The sequence below is a fragment of the Polypterus senegalus genome, chromosome 6 (genome assembly GCF_016835505.1).
Source record: "Polypterus senegalus isolate Bchr_013 chromosome 6, ASM1683550v1, whole genome shotgun sequence".
Lineage (NCBI taxonomy): Eukaryota > Metazoa > Chordata > Cladistia > Polypteriformes > Polypteridae > Polypterus > Polypterus senegalus.
In genome coordinates, this window is record NC_053159.1 from 97,143,836 (window position 1) to 97,171,411 (window position 27,576).

The window sequence follows — 27,576 nt, forward strand, 5'->3', positions numbered from 1 at the left end:
GGCAATTATTAGTGGCCAAGTTTACTCAAGGTATAACCCATTACTTCAGAGGACTTCCAGAGACTAAAATTATGTCTCTAATGTTTAATACAACAAATCTTTCTCATTACCCAACTGGTGTTAAAAAGAAAAAGAACTTTAATGGTTACATATCCTATTTAAATAATTTAAAACCACAAGTAAACAGATAAATTTAACTGTATTTATAAAGTCACTCAAGCAAACAAAAGACTGAGTCATCATGTTGGCGGCATTGCTAACAAAGGTACAAACACCAGCAGTATTTGCAGACATGTAGAATTTCAAGGAGAGGCCAGAATAGCTTTAAGCTGCTGTTTTGCCTAATGATTGATATACCAAACAGGATGTACTTTAATCCAATAAAACACTGTCTACCAGATGGGCTGTAATAGTTAATAATGTACCACAAAGGGTTATTTAACAGTATTCACAAGCATTTACTGTACTAAATAAACCTCAAGGAAAAAGGGCAGTGTGGTATTGTAGTAGTTTGAACCTCATGAATCCAGCAAACTGGGTTCAAATCTCACAATCAATTTTTTTCCATGTGGAGCTTGCATGTTCTCCCTCTAGGTACTCCCATTTTCCTCCCTTATCCCCCCAGTCATGCAGGCTAGGATAACTGAGAACTCTAAACTAGCAGCAGTGTGAGTATACCCTGCGATGGACTGGCCAATCCTGTCTTGTATCCAGTGCTGGCAAGGTTGGCTCCAGCCCTCAGTGACCACAAATTGGTTTGGGAGGGTTTGAGAATGTTAGGGTCATTTTTGAAAATCTTAAATAAAAAAAAAAAAAACAACAGAAAACGTGTGTACTTTTTTAAATTTTTTGTCTTGAACTAAATTTTGTAATTTGTTTGTAATCAAGTCAGAAATAAGGGGTGCTGTTAGGGCTGGGCGGTATGACCAAAATTCTATATCACGATATTTTTCAAAATTATACCAGTTTCACAGTATTCAATGGTATTTTTTCCCCATGCAGAAGATTGGCTAAGAATAACCTATTGCACCGTCATGAGAATTGTACAAAAAAATTTTTAATGAGCACACAAGGTTTGCATGTCCCCATAAAGTGATAGTTTTCAAGGAGGGGGGTACTAATGAAGAGAAGGAATCACATTGCATTACAGTTGCAGTCAAAATATAGAACCTTTTTATTGAACAAATTTTGCAAACAACTTAAACTGTCTTTTTGACAACGTATTTTCAACCATCCAAAGAGGCATTTAGACTTAGTAAAATATTCAGGGGTGCTTGTCAAAAGCTGTATTGCACTGAACATGTCTTAGAAAAGGAAATAAATAGTAAATATTTTTTGTAAACCAACTACACTTTGTTAATGTTATCAATCTCTATCCACTGACATGTTAGCTATATGGATTGTAATGGCGTTGGTTATCTCGATCCACCGCTTGCTTTTTTTGTCGTAGGCAGTACCTCTAGCAAATGCGTCTACAAGTAACGTCTGACTTGAGTGTCCTCTAGCTTTTTCAGTTTTACCCGAGAACGTGGAGGGTGCCAATCTTAGTTCCATACATTCATGGTATTCCAAAGCATATTTGTGGCTAAGGTGGTGCAGCAAATTGCTCGCGTTACTGCCTCCGGTGACAACTTTAGCTCAACAGCATTTGCAGTAAATTATGGTTTGGTCTACATCCAACCTTTTAAAACCAAAATCTCCACACAACAGACGTGCCTCCTTTATTCAGCAAAAGTTCTTCTGTGTCATCATGTTCAACTTTATCATCTGCTACAGCTTCAGTTTCATAATGTTCTCTGTCCATTTTCACCACTTAAACAATTTCCCGCTGCACCACGTTCCAAACATTTTTTAGGCTATTTAAACCGGTATTGCGGTATAAGAAAAATCCATATCGTCATAAAAATAAAAAACGGTTTTCGGTATGAACCGGTATACCTCCCAGCACTAGGTGCTGAACTGTTTTTCAGTGAATGAAAACAAATATGAATGTCTAACACTTGTCTGCAAACATCCCCAACTGGGCACAATCACGCAAACCTAACACATTACCTGAAAACAGACAAAATCTCAATAAGTAATATGTGCAGGTTTTAACTTTACGCTGCCATTTCATAAGGGTTGTGTGCAAATTAGAATTCAGAACTAGGAGTGAATTTTGTGTTTATTTTACATGATCTCCTCAATATCGCCTGGGTTTTTTGGTTTCCTTGTAGAATTTAAAAACATATTGTTGGATTGGAGCAAACTCTTTATAGGTTAAATTTTAAATATAGTGAAAATGAAAGCAAAATGACACCTTTTATTGGCTAACTAAAATGATTACAATATGCAAGATTTCGAGGCAACTCAGGTTGCCTGAAGAAGGAGCCCGAGTTGCCTCGAAAGCTTGCATATTGTAATCTTTTTAGTTAGCCAATAAAAGGTGTCATTTTGCTTGACTTTTCACTAGGTTAAATTTGGTATTTTCATGTTGAAGTTATTTTTTTTTTCACAGGTACGTACGTACATACATACATACATACATACATACATACATACATACATACATACATACATACATACATCTTTAATATATTTTAAACAATATAGTGCCTGTTCTTGCAGTTTAATTGGGGATCTAGGGGACATCTGCCCAAATGAGAAAAGCATTCATTTCCAAATATGTATGTTTTCAAAAAAAGAATATTCTCAAGTATTGGTCCACCTATTGAGATTCCACCCATATTGTAAAACAGCATATCCATAGTGATTTCCAAAAAGATACATTTTTGTAAGATTCTGCTAATTTAAAAGGCTTTTTTGGCAGTGCTCTCTACCTCATTGCCCAACTTCATCTCTAGTAAGCTTTCATCCTCAACTACTTGGTTTATTTCATGAATGCCACAGTTGAATTTGAGAACTTCCACAAGGTTTTTCTCAGTAATCTGTCATTTTGTACCAGCAATATGTCCCACTCCGTACAGGTAGAAAAGCAATGTCACATTAAACAGTTTCAGATACTTGAGTGGGTGTTGTTGTGGTAGGTTACTTCTTACTTGCGTAAAAACACTACTTGGGATGGTCACTGTGAACAAAAACATTCCCTTATCTTGGGGTATGGAAGACTGCCAAGAATTTGTTAAAATTTATTTCTTCCAAAATGCTTCTTTTGGTTATAAATATAACTCAGAAACATAGAAAGCATGTTTTCTGAAATCAAAAATGTTGCTTCTTCAGAGTGGATGTATTTCCCAAATTTAAGTTTTCACACATAGCCTGATACCTTTCAGACCATATTTTAAACTGCAACAACAGCCAAAGTATTTTTGAAATTTAAAAGAAATGTTTCACTTAAGAACACAACTTTCCATGGTAATTTAATGTACTGTATGTCATGATTGGAAAAAAAATACTTCAACTTGAATATACTTAACATTAGATCTACGACAGTTTTAGGATAGGTCTTGGACTGGAGTCTCTTCCAGAGAGGGTGTTTCTATTGCTGCTGGATTACATGCCATCCACCAAACACCCTAAAAACTTGGCAAGCAAGCCCATGTGTGTGTGAGGCTCAGGCACCCCATAGCCAACAGAAATCAATTTAAAAATTGCAGAAATTTAACACTGTCCTGTCTGCTATATTCAATTCTAATGGCAGAATGTTATTAATGACTAGCAATGTAAGCCCGTGCTGTAAAAAGCCCAGGGTCCTAGAAACTATTGAAATTGTCAGAAAAAAAAAAAGAAATGTTGAGATGTCAGGTAATTGAAAGGAACTACTCTGGGCATCTCTCTCCTAGGAGGTTTCGTTTTGCCAATGTGCTCGCATTGTTTGTGTATCCTCGGAGGTGAAGCCCTTACCCCGACTCCACCTCTCACTTCCGAGCCGACAAACACACACACACACACACACACACACACACACATCCACGCGTAGATATTTATATACAAGATAGGCATCATGTTGAAGCCCATCTTGGCCGAATGATGAGTAGGTTGGGAATTATCTGTGGTGGATGTCTGTACATCAAAGGAGTTACAATAAATATGCAAACAAAATACTAACTCTTAAAACTATTATTGCGGATGGGGAACTAATTCATTTATACAATAAAATGTACAGTAATCCCTCACTACTTTGCGGTTCACTTTTCGCGGATTCACGACTTTGCGGGTTTTTAAATATAGTAGTAGTATTTCTTAGTCTAAGAACAACAAAACAAGTTCGGTGACTAAGTGCGTTGTAACACGGGCTGTGATTGGTACATGGGAGGGAGACGACAAATCACAGCTTCCCGCTTTCTAATCAGGCCCGTGATTGGTGCTTTGACTGATGCCCAGATCCCACAACACCTCCCCTTGCCCCTCTGTCACGGCCATTTCGCTTCAAGCTTTCTCGCCGAGCAGTTTACTTTACACTGTACTGTGTGTGATTTTTTTGTGGTTTCTTTGTGTTGAACTTCGCTTCAATTTTCCACCACCTGCAATGGCTCCCAAACGTGCTCCTTCTTCCAAGGCTGGTGCTGAGCCTAAATGCCAACGAAGAATGATGGCGATCGCTGAGAAGGTGAAACTTCTGGGTATGTTGAAGGAAGGGAGAACGTTCATGGCTGTGGCTGCAGACTGGCTAAGGATCTGCAAGAGCGGTCACAGGAATGGGACAATGATATGGTTCGATCGGTCCAATTTTGCAACAAGGTCGACAACGTCATGACCGCCTACAAGCTGCTCTTGGACCAGAAAAAGAAGCAGCGGCAGCAACTGCCGATCACAATGTTTTTGCAGCCTCGCAAAAAAGAGTCAGTTCCTACTACTACTACGGATACACCTTCGGAAACCATGGAAGAGGTGCCCCAGGAAATGGCACCACCATTTGAAGAGACGTAAAATACAGTCATCAGATGTGCAGTAAAAGTCATCATCACCTTCATCGTCATCATTTTTACTGCACAGCATATTCATCACGTCATGTATAGGTACGTGTACTTCGCTATACAGTAACTGTAAACTTATCTACCAATTTCATATTGCTTAACAGTTGTCCCTGTTATTAATAGAGTAAAGGGTGGGTTGTAAACAGTATAGGGAGGGTTTAAAAACGTCCAAATACATGTTAAATTATTAAATAAATATGGTGTCCCTACTTCGCGGAAGTTCAGTTATTGCGGCCAGCCTTGGAACCTTTCTCCCGCGATAAACAAGGGATTACTGTACTGTACTAATAAATTAATAAAAACATAAAAGGTACATACTACTTGTACTGTTCACTTTCTCAAACAAAAAGAATATCATAAGTATTGTAATATTGTGGTAAAATTATTATATGCTTTTCATATTTTGGATTTGTTCCCAATGTAAAAAGTGCCTTTAATATGGTAAGGATCATCAGGATGTTACTTCTGTTGCATGGACAATGTGTGATTTAATGCATTTGTTAGTAGTCTTTATTGTTTGTGGCTCTACTAATGTAAATCAGTAAACAGAAACATGAGCACTCTTCTCATATCTTTAGGATCTTTTCATTTTTGACTACTAATTGTGATGACTGTCGGCCTTTAGTGGTAATTACATAATCTGACTTCAATAACATATTCATTTGACATGAAAGTATGTACTTCTGAGTGGCTCATCTCTAAGATATTAATTTATTGTGCCAAACTGGCAATGTGCTCTAACAAATGCTGGCTTTATTGCTTTTCAACAAATGAAGTCTTTATTGCCATTCTGGTTTGTAATTAGTGCCAGTGTGGCAGTGACCTATTGTTCAGTCTCCCTTGGAGAGGGTACAGTATAAATAAATCATCTTTCAGAATGGAACAAAGTGTGTGTGTTGTACTGACAAACCAGCTGAATTGTTATAGTTCAAAAAACAGCCATTTGTATCCTAACAAAACTACTTTAGGATACAATGTAAATATAAGCATTTTGACCTTAGATACAACAGCTTTGCAAATAATAAATCTATAGTATTAAAATATTGCAACATGTTACTAAGGTAAAGAAAACACCACTAAATATTTTAATCTAAAAAAGCTATCCTCCACAAAATAAAAAGCCAAAAGTATCAAATCACAAGGCTCCATCTCATTTTCTGTTTAACAAAAGGCTTAGTCATAAATAAAACATCTAGTCAACAGTGTGCATTCCATGTTTAATCATCTTGCCTCTCAAATGAAAAGATGTATAACAAACAAAACCAGGCCAGAAATTAATTTTTACCATATAGAATTAAAAAAAAAAAAAAACTATAAAATGTTACTTGACATTCTGACGTACAAAAAGTGTGTGTTGCATCAATCAACTCCACCAACAGGATCCCACAGCATGAAACCACATCCAGCCAGTAGAAACCTGAGTCACGACATCAGTTGTAAAGTCAATACCACTGAACTGACACTAGCTGAAGCAGCCATTCTCCTTAGTGTCCTTTTGAAACCCCATAGGTAAATGCAAGTTTTTGTTGTCTCTAACAATGCCCTAAATTTGATCATCAGGACTGCATTAAAAAGTACAGATCTGACAGGTGTACAAACCACATAAATTTTATTTGTCAAGAATGGAAACTCCCTAATGCTGCAAAGGATTTTCTAGAGTCCCAAGACTGCACCAAATGTTTACTAGGGTACAAAACTTTCCAATTATACAACACAGAAACGACAATTTTAAAAAACAAAAAACAAACTATATCTTTTAATGGCTAACCTTTTTTATGTAGAATCCTATATAGGTCCAATGCACTGTGCAAAATGGGTCCGTGATTTGAAAAGCATTGTACTAATTTTTAAGTCTGCCTATACTTACATGTAATACAACAGGAAAGGGCCAAACAGCATGTTGCACAGAGTGCACTTCCACTCACTGTCCATTTATTTTTAAATCATTCATAATCTAAATCTGCCTTTATCATGTTACAGTAACAAGCAAGCTAAATAATATACCTTGTCAATATATTCTTGCAGTAGGTTGCAACATGGGAAAAAATATTTCACTGTAATGTGGCATCCTTCACCCATTAATTTCTGCCTTGTATCCAGTGTTGCTCACATAAACAGATTACAAAATGGATGGATGTTAGAAATATTAAAATTGCTACATTACCTAATTAACTCTGAAAAGAAAAACTCCAGTCTTTAAATAGATAAGCCCAATACATCTGCGCCTTGGATGTATCTGAAGTTAAAGCAATGGGGAAAGTTGTTAAGAGAGCAAACATATGAAGACAATATTGTCTATTACTAGTGAAACACGAAGGCCTATGGTCCTAAAAGAAACATCAAATAAAGTTAATGATTAGGAGCTCTCAATACTCCTTCTCACTTCTGCAGTAAACAGTTACATTATCACTTATAGAGCAACTGAAAGATATTTTATTACCTTTGGTGGCTCATCCCAAACAAGCTGAACATTGCTCTTTTTTTGACACATTCCTTTGTTTTCAACATTAAAAAAATACAAATTGACATTGCTCACATCACTGATACAAAACTGTTAAGCAGTCTTTAAAGAAACATTATTGGTATAAGGATGTAAAAGTAATGCTCTCATACTTGACAATGTTCTCAATTATCATTGTGCATTTCTGTCTCCGGGTCATTCTTGTATTCTGGATCCTTGACTTTGTCCTGCATGCCTATCAGCCATCGTGTTTGTCTACTGCTCAGTTGTACTGTTTTCTTCAGCAACTTGTTTTCTTATTCTTTTTTGTTCTTTGTCACTTAACCACCTTCTGTGATTTGCTTTTGACGCTCAGATGATGTTGCTGCTCTTCTTTATCTTTCTGCCATTATGGTTGTTATCACTTGGTGTTTCGATCACTTTGCCATCCTTTATTTAAATTAGATGAAGGTTTTGATGATCAATTAACCTAATACTGACACTTAATTATGAATTCTGAATGCATATGCACTGTGTTCTGGAGGATTATAATTCATTGGGCTTGTGCAGACTGTACTTTTATTACAATAAACTTTTCTGGCCACCAGTTTGCGGTCACTGATTTTTTTTTTTTTAATTCTAGAAGATATGAAGCTATAATCAGGATTACTTCTTGCTTGTCTATGTGCTTTAGCGTCTTATGATCTTATTCTTTCCCATTCTTTGCTACTTAATCGCCTTCTGCCATTTGCTTTTCACTCAGCAAATGTAGCTGCTCCTTTTTCATTCTGCCATTATGGTGGTTATCACTTTCCATCCTTTAAGGCCCCAAGGCTGCCACTATTTTTTCTTAATTTCCAGAACACGTCAAGTAATAAGCTTTTGACCAAAATCAAGATTACAGCCCCATAAGTTTGAAAGTAATCACGTGACAGAAAGACCTTATCACTTATATCTCTTATATATAAACGTCTAAACGTGGAAGTGTGTGTGTCTGTCTGTCTGGCCCGGCTACAGCACAAAGCTCAAAGAAAGCGACTCTGTCACCAAAGTGAAACCGCCAAGAAAAGAGAGAAATTCTCCTAACCGCTAATACACAAGGAAGGTAAGCAAACTCCTAGAAGAGAGATGCCCAAAGTAGTTCCTTTCAATTACCTGACATCACTACATTTCAATTTTAATAGTTTCTAGGACACCGGGCTTTTTACAGCATGGGCTTACACAGCTTATACAGTATATATACATGTAAGCATATACTACAAAATAACTAAACTAAACATGCCATATATCATTACAAAAACAAGTTACTTTATCAGTAACAACTAGCTTCTTTAGGAAACTGGTTGGAATAAAAACCAGCATCCGCTATTTCCCTCCAGGACCGCACAAATTAGTTTGAATGTATCTGTATTGTCCAACTTCTGGCCAAATACATCTATTTCAAAGTCAAAATACTAAATGGAAAAACTGGACTTATGGTGTCTTTGAAACATGCTTCTTCTCACTCACTGCCAGGCAGTTACAGACTTTTGAAAGGCATTGTTGTGATGCATACTGCCAGCCAGGCTTCTTCCTGCTAAAAGATATTCATACACACTTGAAGAACTGAAGTTCTGTTTATCAATGAACGGCCTATCGAGAGAATAACAAAACAACATTCTGGGACTTGCCTAATTCAATTCCACCTTATGTGCAGTCGGAGTCCACTTAAGGATGCATCGGGCACTAGGCAGGAACCACCCATGGACGAGTGCCAGTCCATTAAAGGCAAAGGCACACACACTCTGACTGGCGACAATTCAGAGTTTCCCATTTATCATAAAAGCACTCATTTGTGGAAGTATGAGGAAAACAGCATTGATTAATGATGTCTAAAAACTAATGTTGAACACATTCCTTTTCACTACACAGATATTACAAAACACTATAAACAGAAAGGGTGGCAGAGTGCTTAGCAAACGTTTCAAAAATATGATATTGTTTTCGCTGCAATACCCTGGCAGAGACAAAATACACATGTGGCTTTTCAAGAAAAAACCTTTGGGACCAATTTTTTGTATCCCTGCATAGTCTGCATACAGCATTTTGTCACTTTTCAGAATTCAAGGTATTAAATTAATAGCACATTCAATTAAGAATTTTGTGACAATAATGCAAGTCTATAATATCCATTCATTCAGTTTCCAAAGCTACTTCGAGGGCCAAAGTCACTGCTGAATTGTGGGTTAAAGCTGGAAACAACCAGCTTTGGCTCCGGAACCAACTATACACTCAATGCCATTCACACACTGGCAAACGCAGAATCCCCAATCAGTCCACACTGCATGCTTTTGGGGGGATATGGATGCCGCTTTGGGCCTGAAAGGCCAGAGTATTAGTCATTGTGCAACGGTGCTGGCCAATTATAATTTAACTTACTTCAATGCATATGTATTTATTTCCTACAATTGTGTAATATTCACTTGTATCATTACAGAACTTTCATATGCTTTGATAAAAAGCAACAACTTCCTTTATCTTGGATCAAATCAATTCAATCAAATTCAAAAAAGAAATCAATCATCCTTGCTAATTGTCTATTCTGTAGTCGATTTGTATTTTGCAAATACATGCAAATCAATGGGCATGCATATTAAACAACATGTAAACAAACTAACGATGAGCAATCTCGCAATTTAATATTATCTGTTACAACTAACTGATAAAACGCTTTAAAGTCGAAGTAATGATGGTGTACCAACTAGATGTTTTTGCTAATGAATTATTGTTCTACCCATTGAACACTTTAAGCGCTTTGTGCAGGGGAAAGGCGCTATATACATAAAATAAATTGCTTATTAAGTTCTGTCGAACGTGAATAGCGATTCTCATTCTAGTTTGGATTAAACTCTTTTGACAGTTCAGCAAAAAAACAAATTCCACCAGGCTGGGGTGTTCACTTGTAAATCGGCTCAGTCACTAGCGGTCAAGGAGGCTCGATATCGTGGGACATGTCACTCTCCAAAGGGAGTACCAGCTTTATGTGACATTAATCTTCAGGAATTATCGCCTAGACAAGTGATCGACCATGTAAAGCTCCGTGCCAAACTACTAGACTGACTTTTCGTTTCGTTGCCTCGAATGATGGGAGACAGAGCCTGGGGCCAAGGAGGCCAGGTGCGATCAGTGGTGACCGGCATGCACTTTAGTCAACCCGCGAGAAAGAGCTCGGTGGTGCGTAACTCGGCCCGCCTACACACAATTTAAACATGTCAGAAACAGCGAATCCTAATTCAAGTACCCAACAGTAACACGAAACTACGACCAGGAAAGTTAGTCTGAGCAGCAATATGACGAAGTTTGGCTCTTACCTTACACTCAACAGTAGACGAAAGTTAAAGTAATCGGAAACCGCTTGAACTGTGACCGTATGAGTCCTTTAACTTTTCCATGTGTAGAGCATCAAGTTTTTTGTTTTGTTTAAAACTCCGATATTATAAATAAAAAAACAGGAAGAAAACTGTCCGCATTCTGAGCTCCTCCCACGGACTCGTCAGTCACCTACTTCCCTCTCAGGATCAAGCAGCCAGGCTTTTGAGATTTAGTGAAGAGCGCGCGCACGTCCGCCCGCAGCGTGCTCGCTGACAAGGGAGGGAAGAGGTGGGGAGAGTTGCATGAAACGACGACATACGGTGGGTGTGTGGTGCAAAAACAATTACGTGCCTGCCCTAAGACAATCGAAGCAATGAAACGAACATTGCAAAACGAATATTGACACAGGCAGGCAGTTTATCTGCCCTGGTATGGTGAACTGTGAACAATGCCACAGATGGGGATTTAACATTCTTTTGGAGAATACAAAATCGACCGCTGACTGCACAAAACCTTTCAAACTTCTTGTGCTTTCACTGTAACACAAAGCTAGTTCCGTGTAGACAGGCATTGACATAAATTGCGAACACATAAAAAATGTTAGCTGTCTCTTACAATAAAAGTCCTATTTAAGTTTTTAAAAATTATAGACATTTGGTGACCGTGAAATGTGAGATTATTTTAAATTGTATGAGGTGTGTTTTTGAACATAAAAAGTAAGAATTAATGTGTTTATTTTGTGTAGCCTGAGCGCTATAAAACGAAGAGCCGGCGTCGGGTCTCTGCTTTGAAAATCCCTTCCTATTCTAGGAGGGCTCACCGCCTTAAAGTCCTAATCCCACCCATCCATGTGACCAATCGTCAACGCTAATAGAAACTCAAGGAGACTGTTAACCAATCATTAACTAGTCTTCTGTGCACAATTACTATGTGCAGAGTCATCACTGTTCCAACCTATAAACCTGTTTTGTCACTGACAATATACTTTTGAATACACTGAAAATCACCGAAATCTAACGTAATGATTGCACTTAGACTTTGACGTATCTACCATACGTTACGTTAACTTTATAACCCCACATAACGGGCACAGAAATCTGTATAACACCTTGTCTTAGATTAAGCAGGCTAGAACATATGCACTATCTCTGTTAGCTAGCGTTAAGAAAAACACGAGTTTCTTAAACCGTTCTCTCAGTAATACCAAAATGGAATATGGTTAAAAATATATATCCTGAATTGAGCGTTGGAATACCGAGTTTAAACTTTAACGTTTTATTTTATAATCTGTAAATTACATGACAATCCTTTGGGATATATTTATAAGACATGCATATCCCAGACTTTGTAATTAATTCAACAGCACATTTTTCAGTTTTTAGTCTTTTCTATATCATTTGTATTATTTGATTTTGAATTAAAATATAGAAGAAATGTTTTAATAAGTGAATTGCCAAAGCTGTTTGCGGATGGAGACAAAGAAAGACGCTTTCTGTTGCTACGACAATATGCACGTGGTGTTGCGTGTGACGTCACCTCCTGCAAAGACTGGCGGGAACTCTAAGGCTGCAGCTGAGCTCAGCATCGTGGTGCGTAGAACACTGATAACAAGTTGGAAAACCTTAGCTATGGAGGTTGATGTAAAGGAGACCGAAGAGACGCAGTCCAAAACGGATTCAGGGCCAAGTAAAACATCAGGAACGACATACGAGCTGCCCTGGTAAGAGCAGAGATGGTGAAGTATCAGTTCGAGCAGCCTTACCGGAAGGAGGATGGGCATTTTCGTCTCCTGCTTTTGAGCCTTTATTTTTGTGGGCCACATGCTTTTGCATTGGCGCTTAAACACTTCTGGTGGTTGAGCTGCTGATTTGAACGCCTCAGGAATGTTTGCGCGCTTGCTGTCAGTCAGTTAATATGTCTAAAGATTTGTTGTCATTGCTAATAATGCAGCGCTTTACATCGAGCATTGTGAAGTTGTTTGGATACATATAAGGATGGTTTATAACAGGTTGTTTGAGCTTCATCTTGATCAGAATGAGTAAGTAGTCTAATTAAGCATATAATACACACAAAGTTCTACACATTCACCCGAATTTTAAACTTTAATTGTACACCCATCTTATAATGGTGGTTTGATGTTATTACTTTTAATATGCCAGTCAATAAATCCCTATTCGATGCATCACCTTTCTAATTCTAATTTCCACATATTTTACATTTATTTTTCCTACAGAAACGTTTTCATGCTATGAAATTATTCACTTTTTATTTTTTTTTTCTGAAAGCGCTCGAGGATGTTGACGGTATACATTATGCTGATGTAAACAATATTAGCTACTGTGTAGGATGCTGTTTATATTTAAATGAAGTTAAGGGAATTAATTGCTAACAGTGGAATGAATTACATAAATTAAAATAAATAAATGAAGGAATAAAGGAAGCTGTTTTGTATCATTAAAAAAGTAACATATTGATATGCCTGCCAATTCTAGTGGGTCACACTGAAACAAATTTATACAATAAAAGAAGAAATGAGAGAGTAACTCTGCAGAATTAAAATATGAAATTACCCACTATGTAGTAAGTTTCCCTAATTTGCCTCTTATCTACTACAATGCTTTTACTATGTAGTGCCAATGCAGGGCCACAAATTATTTCATCCAGTGCAGGAATGCTTATGTGTTGATACACAACAAGAATAAGGTACTGTCAAATTGAACTTAAAATTCACATTTAAAGTGACACTTAAAATCACATACATTTTTGTCTTGCTTGAGACTGTCAAAGATGTATCCTGGACTGGATTCTACTTGTTGGGATACTTTGAAGTAGGGCTGGATATTGCCGCTGATTTCCCGATTCAGTTTCAATTTCGATTCACAATGCCCCAGTTCGATTCAGTTAGCATGCACTGATATGTTTGAAGGGGTGGCTTTTTTTAGAGATTACTTAACAATGCATAGAGAACAATACTATAATGGGGGGAAAAAAATTAACACTTTATTTGAAGGGTGCCTGCATAGTGACTTCATAACACATACCTAATCATGGAATGACATTTAAGAAGAAATATTTGATTAGTAATGAACAGTTGACATCAGTATTTGGAAGATATGCAACAAAATATCATTGCTTTGTAAAAAAGAAAAAAAAAACTTTTTCACAGCACAGTACTCATTAAAAATTCACAATAATTTAAGTAACATATGTATCACCACATTAGAATCCACACATGTTATGGTGGACTCCTTGTTTTAATACAATGTAATTGCACCTATTTTATAAAATATATACAGTATATTATCTTACAAATAATATTATTTTTCAGTGATCAAATATTGCTTCTTAAATAATAAATGTTCTTCAATAACCTATTTATGTGTTATGAATCTCCATGTGGACTCCCCTCAACTAAACTGTTGGTCAAAGTTATTCCCCTGTTGGACATTTGAAATAATTAGTCGAAATTAAATGTACAGTGGGACGACTCATGGTTTTTATATGTTTCCAAGTTATACATATCTTCAGTTGCTCATGTTTAGCAGTCACAAAAATGTGTCCTCACAGTTCCTCCTCAGCCAAAAGGGGAGTGTTTTTAAATGAGGATCTATTACTGATGTTTGTTTACAGCAGTGCTGGATGAATGGAACATAAAATGAAAACAACTGGCCAACTTGACAGACCGCTAATATGATCTGTCCGGTACAGATTATGGAGATATGTCACGCTGGCTGATTTGTAAACACACTTTGGTATTTCAGGCTGCTCTGAAAATTCCAACATTTGTTTGGCTCATTTGAGGTGTGTTGCAAAATTTTTCCACCATAGCAGGCCAGCCATGTGCTTAAAGAGAAGCAGTGTTTATTGGACTTGCCAGCACACAAAGTTATGATTGGTGTGGTCAAGCGATGGATCAGAGCATTGGAACTGCTGGAAAGGTTTTTGGAACAGCCAGCTAGCTGTGTTGGCAGCTCTCCATCCATCCATCCATCCATTTTCTAACCCGCTGAATCCGAATACAGGGTCACGGGGGTCTGCTGGAGCCAATCCCAGCCAACACAGGGCACAAGGCAGGAACCAATCCTGGGCAGGGTGCCAACCCACTGCAGGACACACACAAACACACCCACACACCAAGCACACACTTGGGCCAATTTAGAATCGCCAATCCACCTAACCTGCATGTCTTTGGATTGTGGGAGGAAACCGGAGCGCCCGGAGGAAACCCACGCAGACATGGGGAGAACATGCAAACTCCACGCAGGGAGGACCCAGGAAGCGAACCCGGGTCTCCTAACTGCGAGGCAGCAGCGCTACCACTGTGCCGCCCGTGTTGGCAGCTCTGCATTCTGTATAGGCAGTGAGGTTGTCTGCAACATATCATTCACAGGTGCCTGGTTGTTTCTAATGTAGTGACACGTGATTCATCATGTAGGAATCTGCTGCCCTGGATACTATGCTGTTGCGAGTTAGGGCTACTTTCTCTGCTGGCTTGAGAGATGTGGCGATGCTTTGCTTAAGATCTTCATAAAGCCAGGGTGCAATAACCTCACTCGTTGCCTTTCTGTTTGGTGTAGCATACTACAGTTCAATAACCTTCCTCATTTGTCGAAAGACCTTGTTTTCAGGAATGGTGTAGGGTCTTGCATGTTTACAGGTAAAGCTACTGTAGATTGTTATTTTTTTGGTATGAAGCAAGTTAAACAGAAGCTTCGGGCTGCCCGCCATCTGCAGCGTAGATTGTTTGACTGAGATTATGATATGGGTGACATTGAGATAAATGATTTTTCAGATTTGTTGTGTTACAGAAATACTTCTGAGCTGCACAGCTTACATATGGCTTTGCTTTTACCCAGTTGTTCTTTACCAATGCACTGTTTGAATCTGTAGAAAGTCCACACATTTCCTTTAAGTGTCTCATGTGCTGATTTCAGTGGAGGAGGGCGCAGTCCTACCTGCGGCTGGACCTTTCTCATTGTATGTGAGGTAGTAATGTGCTTTTTCCATAGAAAGCCTTAACAGGCGCATTAGTGACATCTACTGGATTGGATACAAAAAATGAAATATTAGCAAAAATCTAAATAAAGTAATTGAACAGGATAAAGATTCACAACATCCATCTTGAGACTTCAAGATCTGATATTGAATTGTTTAAATGAAAAATCGGAAAATCAAGAAGTATTGGAATCGGAAGTAGTAAAATTTCCCTTCAGCAGCCCTTGACCTGAACTATGGTTCTTTGTTTGGAATAGAAAGCATGCCTTCACAAATTGACAGTCCTTTGTATTTAAGATATTATTTAATCCAGAGGAAATGTAAAATGTGAATGCAAGGTGGACACAATCCTGGAGTGGATAGTAATCCATTACAGGGAAAAGGCATACACACCTTGACACTACCACTTAAATTGAGCCAGTATTAGGGTCTTTAATCTGTCTAAGAAACACTCCTTTGAAATATGAACCAAGACCAGATAAAATTAGCACAAATACATGTACGTGTGGAGAGCATGTAAACTCCATATGATTTGTGGTTTAGTCTGGAATCAAACACCAGTCCTCAGAGCTGTGATTCTATATTACTGTCTTATCACAAACCCCCTGAAGAGTTAAACAATGTAGTCGTCTTAATCCATCTGGTAAAATACATTTGTAAGCTATAGCAGTTCAATTCTAAAATGGTCTGTTATTCTTGTTTTCTTGTACAAGGCTTACAAGCTAATAGACATTCCATCCCCTAATTAGTATTCTTTGACTAGCTGAGCTCCAGGTCCTATGTACATGCATAGTTTTGTCTTTGAAGCTTAATTTATATTCAGTTAAATTCAAAAGCTTGACCCTATTTTTGCCTCCTTTACTGTTGTATATTAGTGGATTTTCAGACAGTGGTCTATTTAACAATATTTTAGCTAAAATGCACATTTAGGGCATTGTCTGTATATGACTGGATATCTCACATTTAGATTATGTGACATGAGTGATTTGTGATTGTTTTCATGGACATTTTGGTAGTTGTTGCTCATGTTCAATTTGGGTCACCATTCAAGCCCATTTATTTTTGAAAATCATGGTTTAAGAGAAAATGACATTTATCAGTTAAGATATTCGACCATAGTGGCAGACCTGTGCCCTGTAAGCAGAGTTGTACTGCCAGTTTATGACAAATAAGTGATTGGTAATTTCTCACACAATTCTTTCCAATAGTATTATAACAGTGCAGATTAAATAATCAGTGTTCAAATGTGTTATTGTTTGATTACTATAACACTTTGGTTTAGATTAGCAAATGTATAATAATGACAAAATAGAAATTATGCAAATTATTTCTCACATGAAATGTACTGCTATAACTTAGTCATAATTCCAGCTAGTTGGTAAGAAAAATCTTTTTTTTTTTCTCAAATTACTGAAACATCTCTGCACTTTTGGCTTGTTCTGTTGTGAATGAGCATGAGTTTATGCATAAATACTGCCTGTGATGGACAATGTCCCTTGCAGTGTTGGTTCAAGTCTAATGTCCTGTGATTCTGTACTACATAAAGCAGATAAATTAATTGAACTAAGGACTTGCAGGGAACTACAGTAAAACATGGTTTTTAAAAAGTGCAGAATCTTAAGCAACAGGTGTACTGTATGTGGATTCTTTCTTCATGCAAGAATTTGTTTGTGAACCTTATTTTTAAACAATGCTCATGTAATGTTCGGTGACTTAAAACACCTTTTGAAGAATGTGATGCTGATATTGATCTTTTTTTATTAGGAGCTTACTGTGATCAAAAGTATTGTAACATTTTGGCTTGTAATCCATACAGAGCACTGTCAAATTTTGTAATTAACTTGAAAATGAAGAAAAAAATTTTTTGGCCTGTTTCTGTTGTACTCCCTCGTGTTTTTTGTTTCATTTTCTCCACTTCTTAGATGTATTATGCATCACCCTGTTTGTTGGTAAGGCAGCATGCAAAAGATTTAAGAAAACGGTAAGGCAATGTTGTCAGACTGTAAAAGGTCATTCAATCCTGTTTTTTGTTATTTTGGCTTAAAATGTACTCTCACCGAAAAACATTACCAGTATTGTCCTTTCATGTCACAGAAGCAAACTCTGGCCAGAGCACCAGCCCATCACAGTTTATCAGTGTTGTGCAATCATTTAACAAATTTATTTGTACTACATTTATTAAGCCCTACCAAGGCTGGGTGAAAGAAAATGCTTTTGTGATTATGAATTTTAGTTTAACTCAAAGGTTTTGTTACTATGTATGTTAATTACATTTTACTTTCCTTTATTGGCATTGGAAACTAAATTCTAAAATGGATGAGCAAGTATGAGTATAAGGCAAACTTAGAGTATTACAAAGCTCTGGTAAGAAAACCATTTTTATAAATGAACGTTCCAAGTTTTATGGCATTGCCTTGAAATTTCATTGTTCAATAAAAAAAATGTTACACTCTTGTAGTGCCATATCTAGTTTCTTAACCATGAGTGCTCAAACCCTTCATTTTCTTTTGACATATATATATTCTCTTGTGTTTTCCATAGGGTAGAGAAATACAGACCATTAAAGCTGAATGAAATTGTTGGGAATGAAGAAACAGTTAGCAGGTTGGAGGTACGTATGTAAATTTTGTAACCATTTTTGTGAATTTATGTGGAGGTAAAAAAAAAAAAAAGTGTACATCTTTTGTTATCAGAAATTGCTTTCGTGCTGATTGATTGTCATCAAAATGAATATCCTCGCAAAGTTCCTAGATCTAGTTTTTTTAGTGCTGATACCAATCAACAATTTCCTGTTACTAGAATTGGCTGATTCTAGTACCGGTTTGTTTTTGTTATCCTTTCACTTTTTTCCCCACTCATCTCTTACAATACCAGCCATGTGGAAATCTTATCTTCTATATTAATTTTTTTTTTAATAATTAAAATTGCAGCCCACATATATTACCTGTTCATTTCTTATTTAAAAAATGAAATTGTATGGAGTAATTGTTTAGTGACCATAAAATACTAAATAAAATCCTTCTAGAGCATACTTTTTAAAACTTTAACATGTGTATTTGTTCATAATACTCATGCCGTTAAAGAAAATAAAAATTCTTTTCCTAATTACAAGCCAAAGTTCTAATAAAATGTTCGTGTTTATCAAGAAAATAAAAGATTAACATTGAGACGTTTACATGTAAAATCAACACATTAGTCACTTAAGCTAAAAAGCCTATTGTTTAACTAAGCAGCAAAGGCTAATTATTCTTTATCTGTACTTTTTCCAGTTAGAAATGTAAGCTGCTAACTAAATGTCACGCTCACTGTTCACACTCTGACAAGGAGTGTCAGTTTTAATTACAGGACAAAATGAGAAAAGTTTGAACTTTTTTAACTTATGCGGAAGATGTGACTCGCTTTTCTCGCACTCTGCTGTTCCTATCTGTGCATAACACAATTCTTCAGATTCTGTTTTTTCAGTTTACTACTCCACTTTCTTTAATGTAAAAGCCAGTATTTCTCCCTTCACTCTCTCCAAAGGTCTGACTTTTGGCTCCCTGTTTACAGGAATTTCTGCAGCAAATTTGTAACGGAATATATATAATATTCAGAATAGCTACACATTTAAAAAGACGACTCTATAGAGATCTAATGCTGAAGGCAACATGATACTTACCTAACTTATAGTTTTATTTCTGGGCCAAAGATTTTCATTTCATAAAGTATTGGAAATGGTCAGTAGTCCACAAACCTGCACCTCCATGTTTAGTCATGGTAAAAAAACAAAAAAAAAATCAGTTTAAAATTTGCCTGTTCTCTTTGCTCTGAGTTCCTGTCAGCACTGATTATAATCGATTTAAAAGCAATCCAGTGGTTAACTATTTAATAATGACATTGTACCAATGTAGGACCCATTTTAAGGCAGAGAAGTTTAACCTCTGCAGTATTCAAAATGAGGAAGTCACTAAGGTTTGTTGCATTTAAAGATCTTTTGGAATTTTATTCTAAAAATGTAATTTTCTAGTTGCACACTATTTTATTTATATGCAAGTTAGACTCTGTCAAAAGCAACCTAGCCAGCTTCCCTCATTTTCCACCTGTGTCTGTCCCTGAGATGATACTGGCTTGTTTGGATGGTGAGTTGGATAGGATTGTCAGAGTGTATTGAAATAGCTCAAAAATGATCTGAAAGGGGTCTTTCAAGTAAAATTCCACCATTCATAAAATACAAAACACAATAATTCAACTAAAAAGTGTTTATTGTTCTCATTTATTTTCTGAAATTGTGCTTAGGGAAAATCCAACTTGAGACTCTTGTCATTCTTGCTTTCAAGTGTTGTGAAGTGATGTGCTGCTGAGTTGGCTGCTGTCACTTAACCATCTAGCTCTGTCCAGCCTGTAACAAACTTGTAGACCGCTCTCTCTCCATTTGGCCTGTGAAGAGCAGTGTGCTGGCTACTATTATAATGTTTTAATAACACAATAAACTCTTTTATATATTGTCTGGGCTCCCCATGTTTTTGTATTTTACGTTTTTACAAGGTTCAGAGGGTTTTTTAGTGGATTTAAGAACCAAGGACAATATTTTGCACCTTGTTAAAACAGTGTCATTATTTTTAGCCATTTTATTAAAAGTCCTGCTGATAAGACTGGAAACTGCTGTTTGTAGTCTCTAATGAAAGTTTAAAAGTTCTAGCATATAAAACAATATTGGTTGGAAGAGATTTATAAATTTGCAGAGACATATAAAAGAAATCCATGACATTCTCTAGTTACTATAACTGCAGGAGACGGGAAGGTGCTGTAAGGTGCAAAAGCCCCAAAAAACCTTTGTAAAGGGGTGTTCTATGAAGAACCACAAGGCTACCAGTTTCACAAATGATATTACAAGCTAACCAAACAAAAACATGGGCTTATCATTGAAGTGATGGGACAAAAAATCTGTTAAATATTACAGTGTTGCATAGTTTTTCCAGGTATACCAAAATTAACATGAGGCAAAGGAAATACAATAAATGAAGATTGAACATATAAGAATGTTTTTTTTTTAATACTACTGTATATTCAACTAGTTAAATTTGACATCCCTACTTTACAAATTGTGCAGATTTTTTTTTTATGCACTTCAGTATTTTCTTAATGTTGCTAAAAAAGCATATACTGGCAGATGTCAGATTTAGGCAGCCTTGACTTAGGCCATTCCACAGATTTTAACAGGAACATAAAACCACATTTTTCTTTTCTGCTGAAATTCAATTAATTTTCATCTAGCAGCTGTTTTTTTTTTTTTTTTTTTTTTTTATACTTATGAACAGAGGAAACTAGTTTTGGCGCACTAATGGTGACGAATAGCATTGCATAAGTTTGTCACCCTTTTTAATCATTTTGTCCTTTCATTAGCATGTGCCATTGAATATAACTAGCAGCATGTGTAGCCATGTAATATGCTTAAATACAAGTAAGTGGATCGATCAGCAGCTGGCTCTTCAACTGAGCAGTCGAAACTGCTGATTGTAATTTCTAACATCATAATGTGCAACCTAACCATGTCATTTTGGACAATATAACTGCTGAGGGATCCATCATCAGTTAGTGGTTGGTGTGATCATTATGCATTTTCCAAATCTATCAGGTACTGTCATTATCAAAAACTGTCGGATATCTATACTAATAAAAGGCAAAGCCCTCACTGACTCACTCACTCACTCACTGACTCATCACTAATTCTCCAACTTCCCGTGTGGGTGGAAGGCTGAAATTTGGCAGGCTCATTCCTTACAGCTTACTTACAAAAGTTGGGCAGGTTTCATTTTGAAATTCTAAGCGTAACGGTTATAACTGGAACCTATTTTTCTCCATATAATGTGATGGAGTTACATCATCACGCCTCCCACGTAATCACGTGAACTGACTGTCAACGCAGTACGTAGAAAACAAGGTGAAGAACCGCTGAAGAAAACATGCATTATACAATTGAGAAGGCAGCGAAAAAGTAAGAAGCGAGCGAGTGACACATACTGTACAAGCATATTCATGACTGCAGCTACTTTGGAAACAAAGCACGGTGTAAACCTAAAGTTTAAATTAAGTTTATAGACAGGCTGCCGCTGGCGTTTGTAATGCCCACCGCTAAAGCGGGATACAAGTTTAATGAGAGGACGCAGGGTATAAACGACTGTTTTGATCACTTTGTAACTAAGTTCAAATTGCTGGTGAACGGCTGTGCTTATGCAAATTCCGAGAGACTGTGTTTGTGGGGGGATTGACAGTTAAGGAGGGTGGGGGAGTGACGTCATCATCTCCCCACCCATTCACCTTATTTCGCGCTGAGCTGAGCTCCGCGGCTAACGCCGTCTTCCGAAGCAACTTCGTCACACTGCCACCAAATACTCACAGAAAAATCCACAAATTAATACACACGCTGTCTCTAGAGTTTCTCCACACTCAATGTATTCCTCGCGTCACCGTTATACCCTCTGATCTCCCATTTCAATTGAAATACCTCAAATTTCCAGTAAGGCTCTGCTTCGCAATGACAATTAATAAATCTCAGGGACACACCCTACAAAAGGTTGCCATTGATTTCAGGCAAGATTGCTTTCCTCCTGGACAAAACTATACGTTGCATTCTCAAAAGTAATATATATATATATATATATATATATATATATATACACACACACACCCCGATCTACATACTGTCAAATAAACGAACCACACACCCTGGCGCAACATGAGAGGCTTCGCCTCTAGCGCTGACGTCCCAGGTTCCATTCCCGAGAAGGGGTGCAGTGAGTGTGTACTGCCTGATGAGCCCACACTTAGGGCGAAGCACGTGCCACGTACTGTTTGCATTATTTGACAGTAAAAATATTTCAATATATTCAATATACTGTGTATATATATATATATATATATATATATATATATATATATATATATATCGGCGCTTCTCAATTCATTTTACCCTCGCACCCCCTTGGTTTGAGAAGAAGTATGAAAAAATATGAGGTTAACGCAGAAAAACAGATCACCAATTGAAGCTTTATGAATATGGTAATCGATACTTTATTCGCCATCAATAATTGTTTTGGTAAAGCCATACTCAGTGTAATCCTCCTTCCATGTTATAATTTTTCCGCGACTAGCCATGATTAAATGAACGGTAAAAAAGTAAGAGCGAAGCGAGGGTGACTTATTCAGGCAGGCAGGTGACAGCTCAATAGCTCGATTTTGGATATAAGTAGGTTCTATTTAGTCGCCAGAAATATCTTTGGTAGGAATAAAAGTTGGATTTAGTCTTTAAATTTCTATGGTGAAGAAAAATTTATGCAATGATGATTAAATTTAACTTTCATTCCTACTAAACATATTTCTGTCGACCAAATAAAAATGACTTATATTTAAAATTTAAATAGAACGTGAACAGATACGATAGTTCATAATACCCACGCAGCACTAAGTGCACGTAAGATTAGGAGTCATCTGTTTTAACAAGCAGCGTATTGCACTGATACGAAATAGCCTGCCCATTTAATTATTTAGGAATGGATAGATAAATTAAGATTTTGTACAAATAATGTTTTAAATTTTTCTTCCTCAATGGATTCCGGCACCCCCAGCAACAGCTGCTCGCACCCCAAAGGAGATATATATATAGAGATAGATAGATAGAGATATAGATATAGATATATATAGATATATAAACTGCTCAAAAAAATTAAAGGAACACTTTGAAAACACATCAGATCTTAATGGGAAAAAGAAATCCTCCTGGATATCTATACTGATATAGATTGGGTAATGTGTTAGGAACGAAAGGATGCCACATCGTTTGATGGAAATGAAAATGATCAACCTACAGAGCCCTGAATTCAAAGACGCCCCAAAAATCAGAGTTTAAAAATTATGTGGCAGGCTAGTCCATTTTGCCAAAATTTAATTGCAGCAACTCAAAATTGTACGCAGCACTTTGTATGACCCCTGTGTTCTTGTATACATGCCTGACAACATCAGTGCATGCTTCTAATGAGACGACAGATGGTGTTGTGGGGGATCTCCTCCCAGATCTGGACCAGGGCATCACTGAGCTCCTGGACAGTCTGAGGTGCAACCTGGTGGCATTGGATGGACTAAAACATAATATCCCAGAGGTGTTCTATTGGATTTAGGTCAGGAAAGTGTGGTGGCCAGTCAATGGTATCAATTCCTTCATCCTCCAGGAACTGCCTGCATACTCTCACCACATGAGGCCAGGAATTGTTGTGCACCAGGAGCCACTGTACCAGCATAGGGTCTGACAATGGGTCCAAGGATTTCATCCTGATACCTAATGGCAGCCAATGTGCCTTTGTCAAGCCTGTAGCGGTCTGTGTGACCCTCCATGGATATGCCTCCCCAGACAATCATTAACCCACCACCAAACTGCTCATGCTGAATGATGTTACAGGCAGCATAATGTTCTCCATGGCTTCTCCAGACCCTTTCACTTCTGTCACGTGCTCAGGGTGAACCTGCTCTCATCTGTAAAAAGCACAGGGCACCAGTGGTGCATCTGCCAATTCTGGTATTCTATGGGAATGCCAATCGAGCTGCATGCTGCTGGGCAGTGAGCTCAGGGCCCATTAGAGGACATGGGGCCCTTGGGTCACCCTCATGAAGTCTTTCTGGTTGTTTGGTCAGAGACATTCACACCAGTGGCCTGCTGGAGGTCATTTTGTAGGGCTCTGGCAGTGCTCATCCTGTTCCTCCTTGCCCAAAGGAGCAGATACTGGTCCTGCTGATGGGTTATGGACCTTCTATGGCCCTCTCCAGCTCTCCTAGAGTAACTGCTTGTCTCCTAGAATCTCCTCCATGCCCTTGAGACTGTGCAGGGAGACACAGCAAACCTTCTGGCAATGACACGTATTGATGTGCCATCCTGGAGAAGTTGGACTACCTGTGCAACCTCTGTAGGGTCCAGGTATCGCCTCATGCTACCAGTAGTGACACTGACTGTAGCCAAATGCAAAACTAGTGAAGAAACAGTCAGAAAAGATGAGGAGGGAAAAATGTCAGTGGCCTCCACCTGTTAAACCATTCCTGTTTTGGGGTCATCTCATTGTTGCCCTCTAGTGCATCTGTTGTTAATTTCATTAACACCACAGCAGCTGAAACTGATTAACAACCCCCTCTGCTACTTAACTGACCAGATTAATATCCCATAAGTTTCATTGACTTTATGCTATACTCTAGATAGATATATATATATAGATATATATATAGATATATATATATATATATATATATATATATATAGATATAGATATCTATATATATATATATATATAGATAGGTGTATGTATATATGTGTGTGTGTGTGTATATATGTAGATATGTGTGTGTATATATATATATATATATATATATATATATATATATATATATATATATATATATATATATATATATAGATATAATATATATATATATATGCCAGCGGCACTCATAACAGTGACAAAACAATTACATTAACAGTCATCTTACGTTATTTTTAAAATGTTTCTTTTTCTTTTTCATAACTTCTTTAACACACTACTTCTCCGCTGCGAAGCGCGGGTATTCTGCTAGTTTAAGTATAAGGTTGATATACTGTACATACCTGTAATTCATTCTAGTTTAAATTATTTGTGTTTTGTGGTTTAAATTGTAGTAATACTGCTTCACTGTTGGAAACATTTTTTCTTTAAAACAAATAATAAAACATTATGCATTTTTGATTAGTTTTTTTTTTTTAATTAGCAGATATTTTCAGTTTAAGTTCTGAATTGCAGTGCATACAAAATTGATTTACAAACATCTCCAGGAATCAAACTTATTTGTAACCTGGGGTCCGCCTTGTATGTATTTTATAAATGCACACTTTATAGCAATATGCTATTTATTTCCCTCTACTTTATGGCATTTGCTTGTTTAGGTTTTTAAATAAAAGAAATATACCACTCCTCAATCCTTTTCTAATTCTGATATTTCTGTAGTCTTGTTGCTCTGTAGTTGCTATTATGTGTTACACGAATAGATTTTAAAAAGCCTGATATAAAAAGATGGATACTTTGTGTAACTTAAAACAATATTCAGCATGGAATATACATTTATTATTCTAATTTTCAAAAAATCCAAAAAGTTGAAAGTTAATTTTACATGCTGTGTGTAAAGACTGCAAATCTCTGTATTACAGTCAATGGAATTTGACATCCACATTGGCAGATAGGAGTTATTTTCAATGTTGCTATGAATAAACCACTAGGTGGCATCATTGCCCTTTTATGTAGAGCGTTTTCCTGAAGTAGGTACTGTGAAAGCACCAGAAAGAGAGATTTTCACAGTGGGGGTCTGCTAGGAAACAAACAGAAGTTTGCCATGCTTATCGATAGCAATGAATGGGGTGTGGAAGGAGCTATTAAAATTAAATTTAAAAAAAAAATTAATTTTATTGCAATTATTCCATAAAAATCAATCAATTTTTACAAAAAGTAAAATTAAGAACAAGTCGACCTTCACCCCTGAGAGAGAGAGCAAGGCAAACGGCGTAAAATTTAAGGCTTGTAAACATACCTAATACAGATGAATGCAGAAGACAAAGAAATACAGAAACAATTGCTTCCTCTGTGCTTTAAGAGCTTATTTTAAAATATTACTGATTAGATCCTGCTATGTTTTGAAAAATGTCTGTACAGATCCCCTGAGTATTTAATTTTTTCCAATTTCAAATGGTATAAAACATCGGTTTCCCACTAACTTAAAAGAAGAGAGATGAGTTACTTAATTTTTGAAGGTGTGCTAGGTCAGTCTACCAGATAAACCTTGATAATGTTGTTTATGGCCCAGACATCAGCATTTATTCAGGTGCGGGGATAAACTACATGTTCCACAAAGAGCCCTGTAGAAAATGCCCAATAACCTTATAATATGCAGCAAAAGATAGGAAAGTCCTAGAGAACAAGGAAGAATGACACTGCATTCTTTCCGATCATAGGTCACTGAGGCTGATTTCATCCAGGAATTAGTGGATTTTGCAGACACTGTTGGACAGATAGTTTAAATGCCAGTTTTACCTGATCGAGGTAAAGAGAATGCTCTAGTCCTATGTCCTACAAGGACTGATGGCCCAGGAGTTTCTGAACCCAGATGCCACTTTTGAGTTTTTCATGATGAGTGCAAGTGATGTTAAAATGCCTCTTCCTGATTGACTACAGTCTTGTGATTGTACAGTCGGTACAAACGAGTACTGAGTTGACAGAGAGCCAGTAAAACAGTCAAGAATTATTATTATACATGATTATGTATGGTCAAATTCAGCTTTCGGCATAGTGGGGGATAAATAAGGACATTAGATGTGTTCAGCAATAAGACGCATTCATTGAAATAAGTACACAGCATGGCGCACATGCAACATAAACATAATTTGTGTATTATTGAAGAAAATGTTCATATAAATTGATTATATAAAATAGTTTGTAGTATACAAATATTTTATCAAGTTGAGAAATGCATGAAATTCTATATTTATTGCTTCATATTTCACATATAGGTATATTATTAAAATGATATATAAATCATATAAAATGGCATACAATTTGTGTTGTAAACCTTTGTGTTGAATTTCTTTAAAGAAGTCTTTAATTTGGTTTAAAAAATCTTGCGGCACACCTGTGGACCTCTTGCAGCACACCAGTGTACCACAGCATACCGAATGAAAATTGATACTCTTAACGTGTTTTTTTTTAAATCAGAATTCTGTAGAATCTGTAAACATCAGACATCTATAAAATTGGACACCTGCTAAGAGTTTGAAAGTGATTGGAGCTCATTTAGGTTAACAAGATATGCAATGTACTGGTGAGAATTCATAAT

The 27,576-nt window shown here is 36.9% G+C and overlaps 2 protein-coding genes across 3 annotated transcripts in view; one reads left to right on the plus strand and one right to left on the minus strand.

Annotated features, from left to right (window-relative positions):
- Nucleotides 1-11,285, minus strand: part of rffl (ring finger and FYVE-like domain containing E3 ubiquitin protein ligase) — a 68,018-nt gene extending 56,733 nt beyond the window's left edge. Inside the window, exons 1-2 of one of the 2 annotated variants that reach the window (XM_039756599.1) lie at nucleotides 10,707-11,285; nucleotides 7,081-7,152 (exon numbers count right to left, since the gene is read on the minus strand). The gene's annotated coding sequence lies outside the window, so the exon portion shown is untranslated. The remainder of the gene's footprint in view (nucleotides 1-7,080; nucleotides 7,153-10,706) is intronic. The other variant, XM_039756598.1, reaches the window with a different exon arrangement.
- A 944-nt stretch (nucleotides 11,286-12,229) lies between these two features.
- The window catches only part of rfc2 (replication factor C (activator 1) 2), a 45,293-nt gene continuing 29,946 nt past the window's right edge, over nucleotides 12,230-27,576 (plus strand). The window contains exons 1-2 of the mRNA XM_039756601.1: nucleotides 12,230-12,427; nucleotides 18,244-18,313. Of these exons, the coding sequence (XP_039612535.1) occupies nucleotides 12,336-12,427; nucleotides 18,244-18,313 (162 nt within the window). The 5' untranslated portion in view covers nucleotides 12,230-12,335. The remainder of the gene's footprint in view (nucleotides 12,428-18,243; nucleotides 18,314-27,576) is intronic.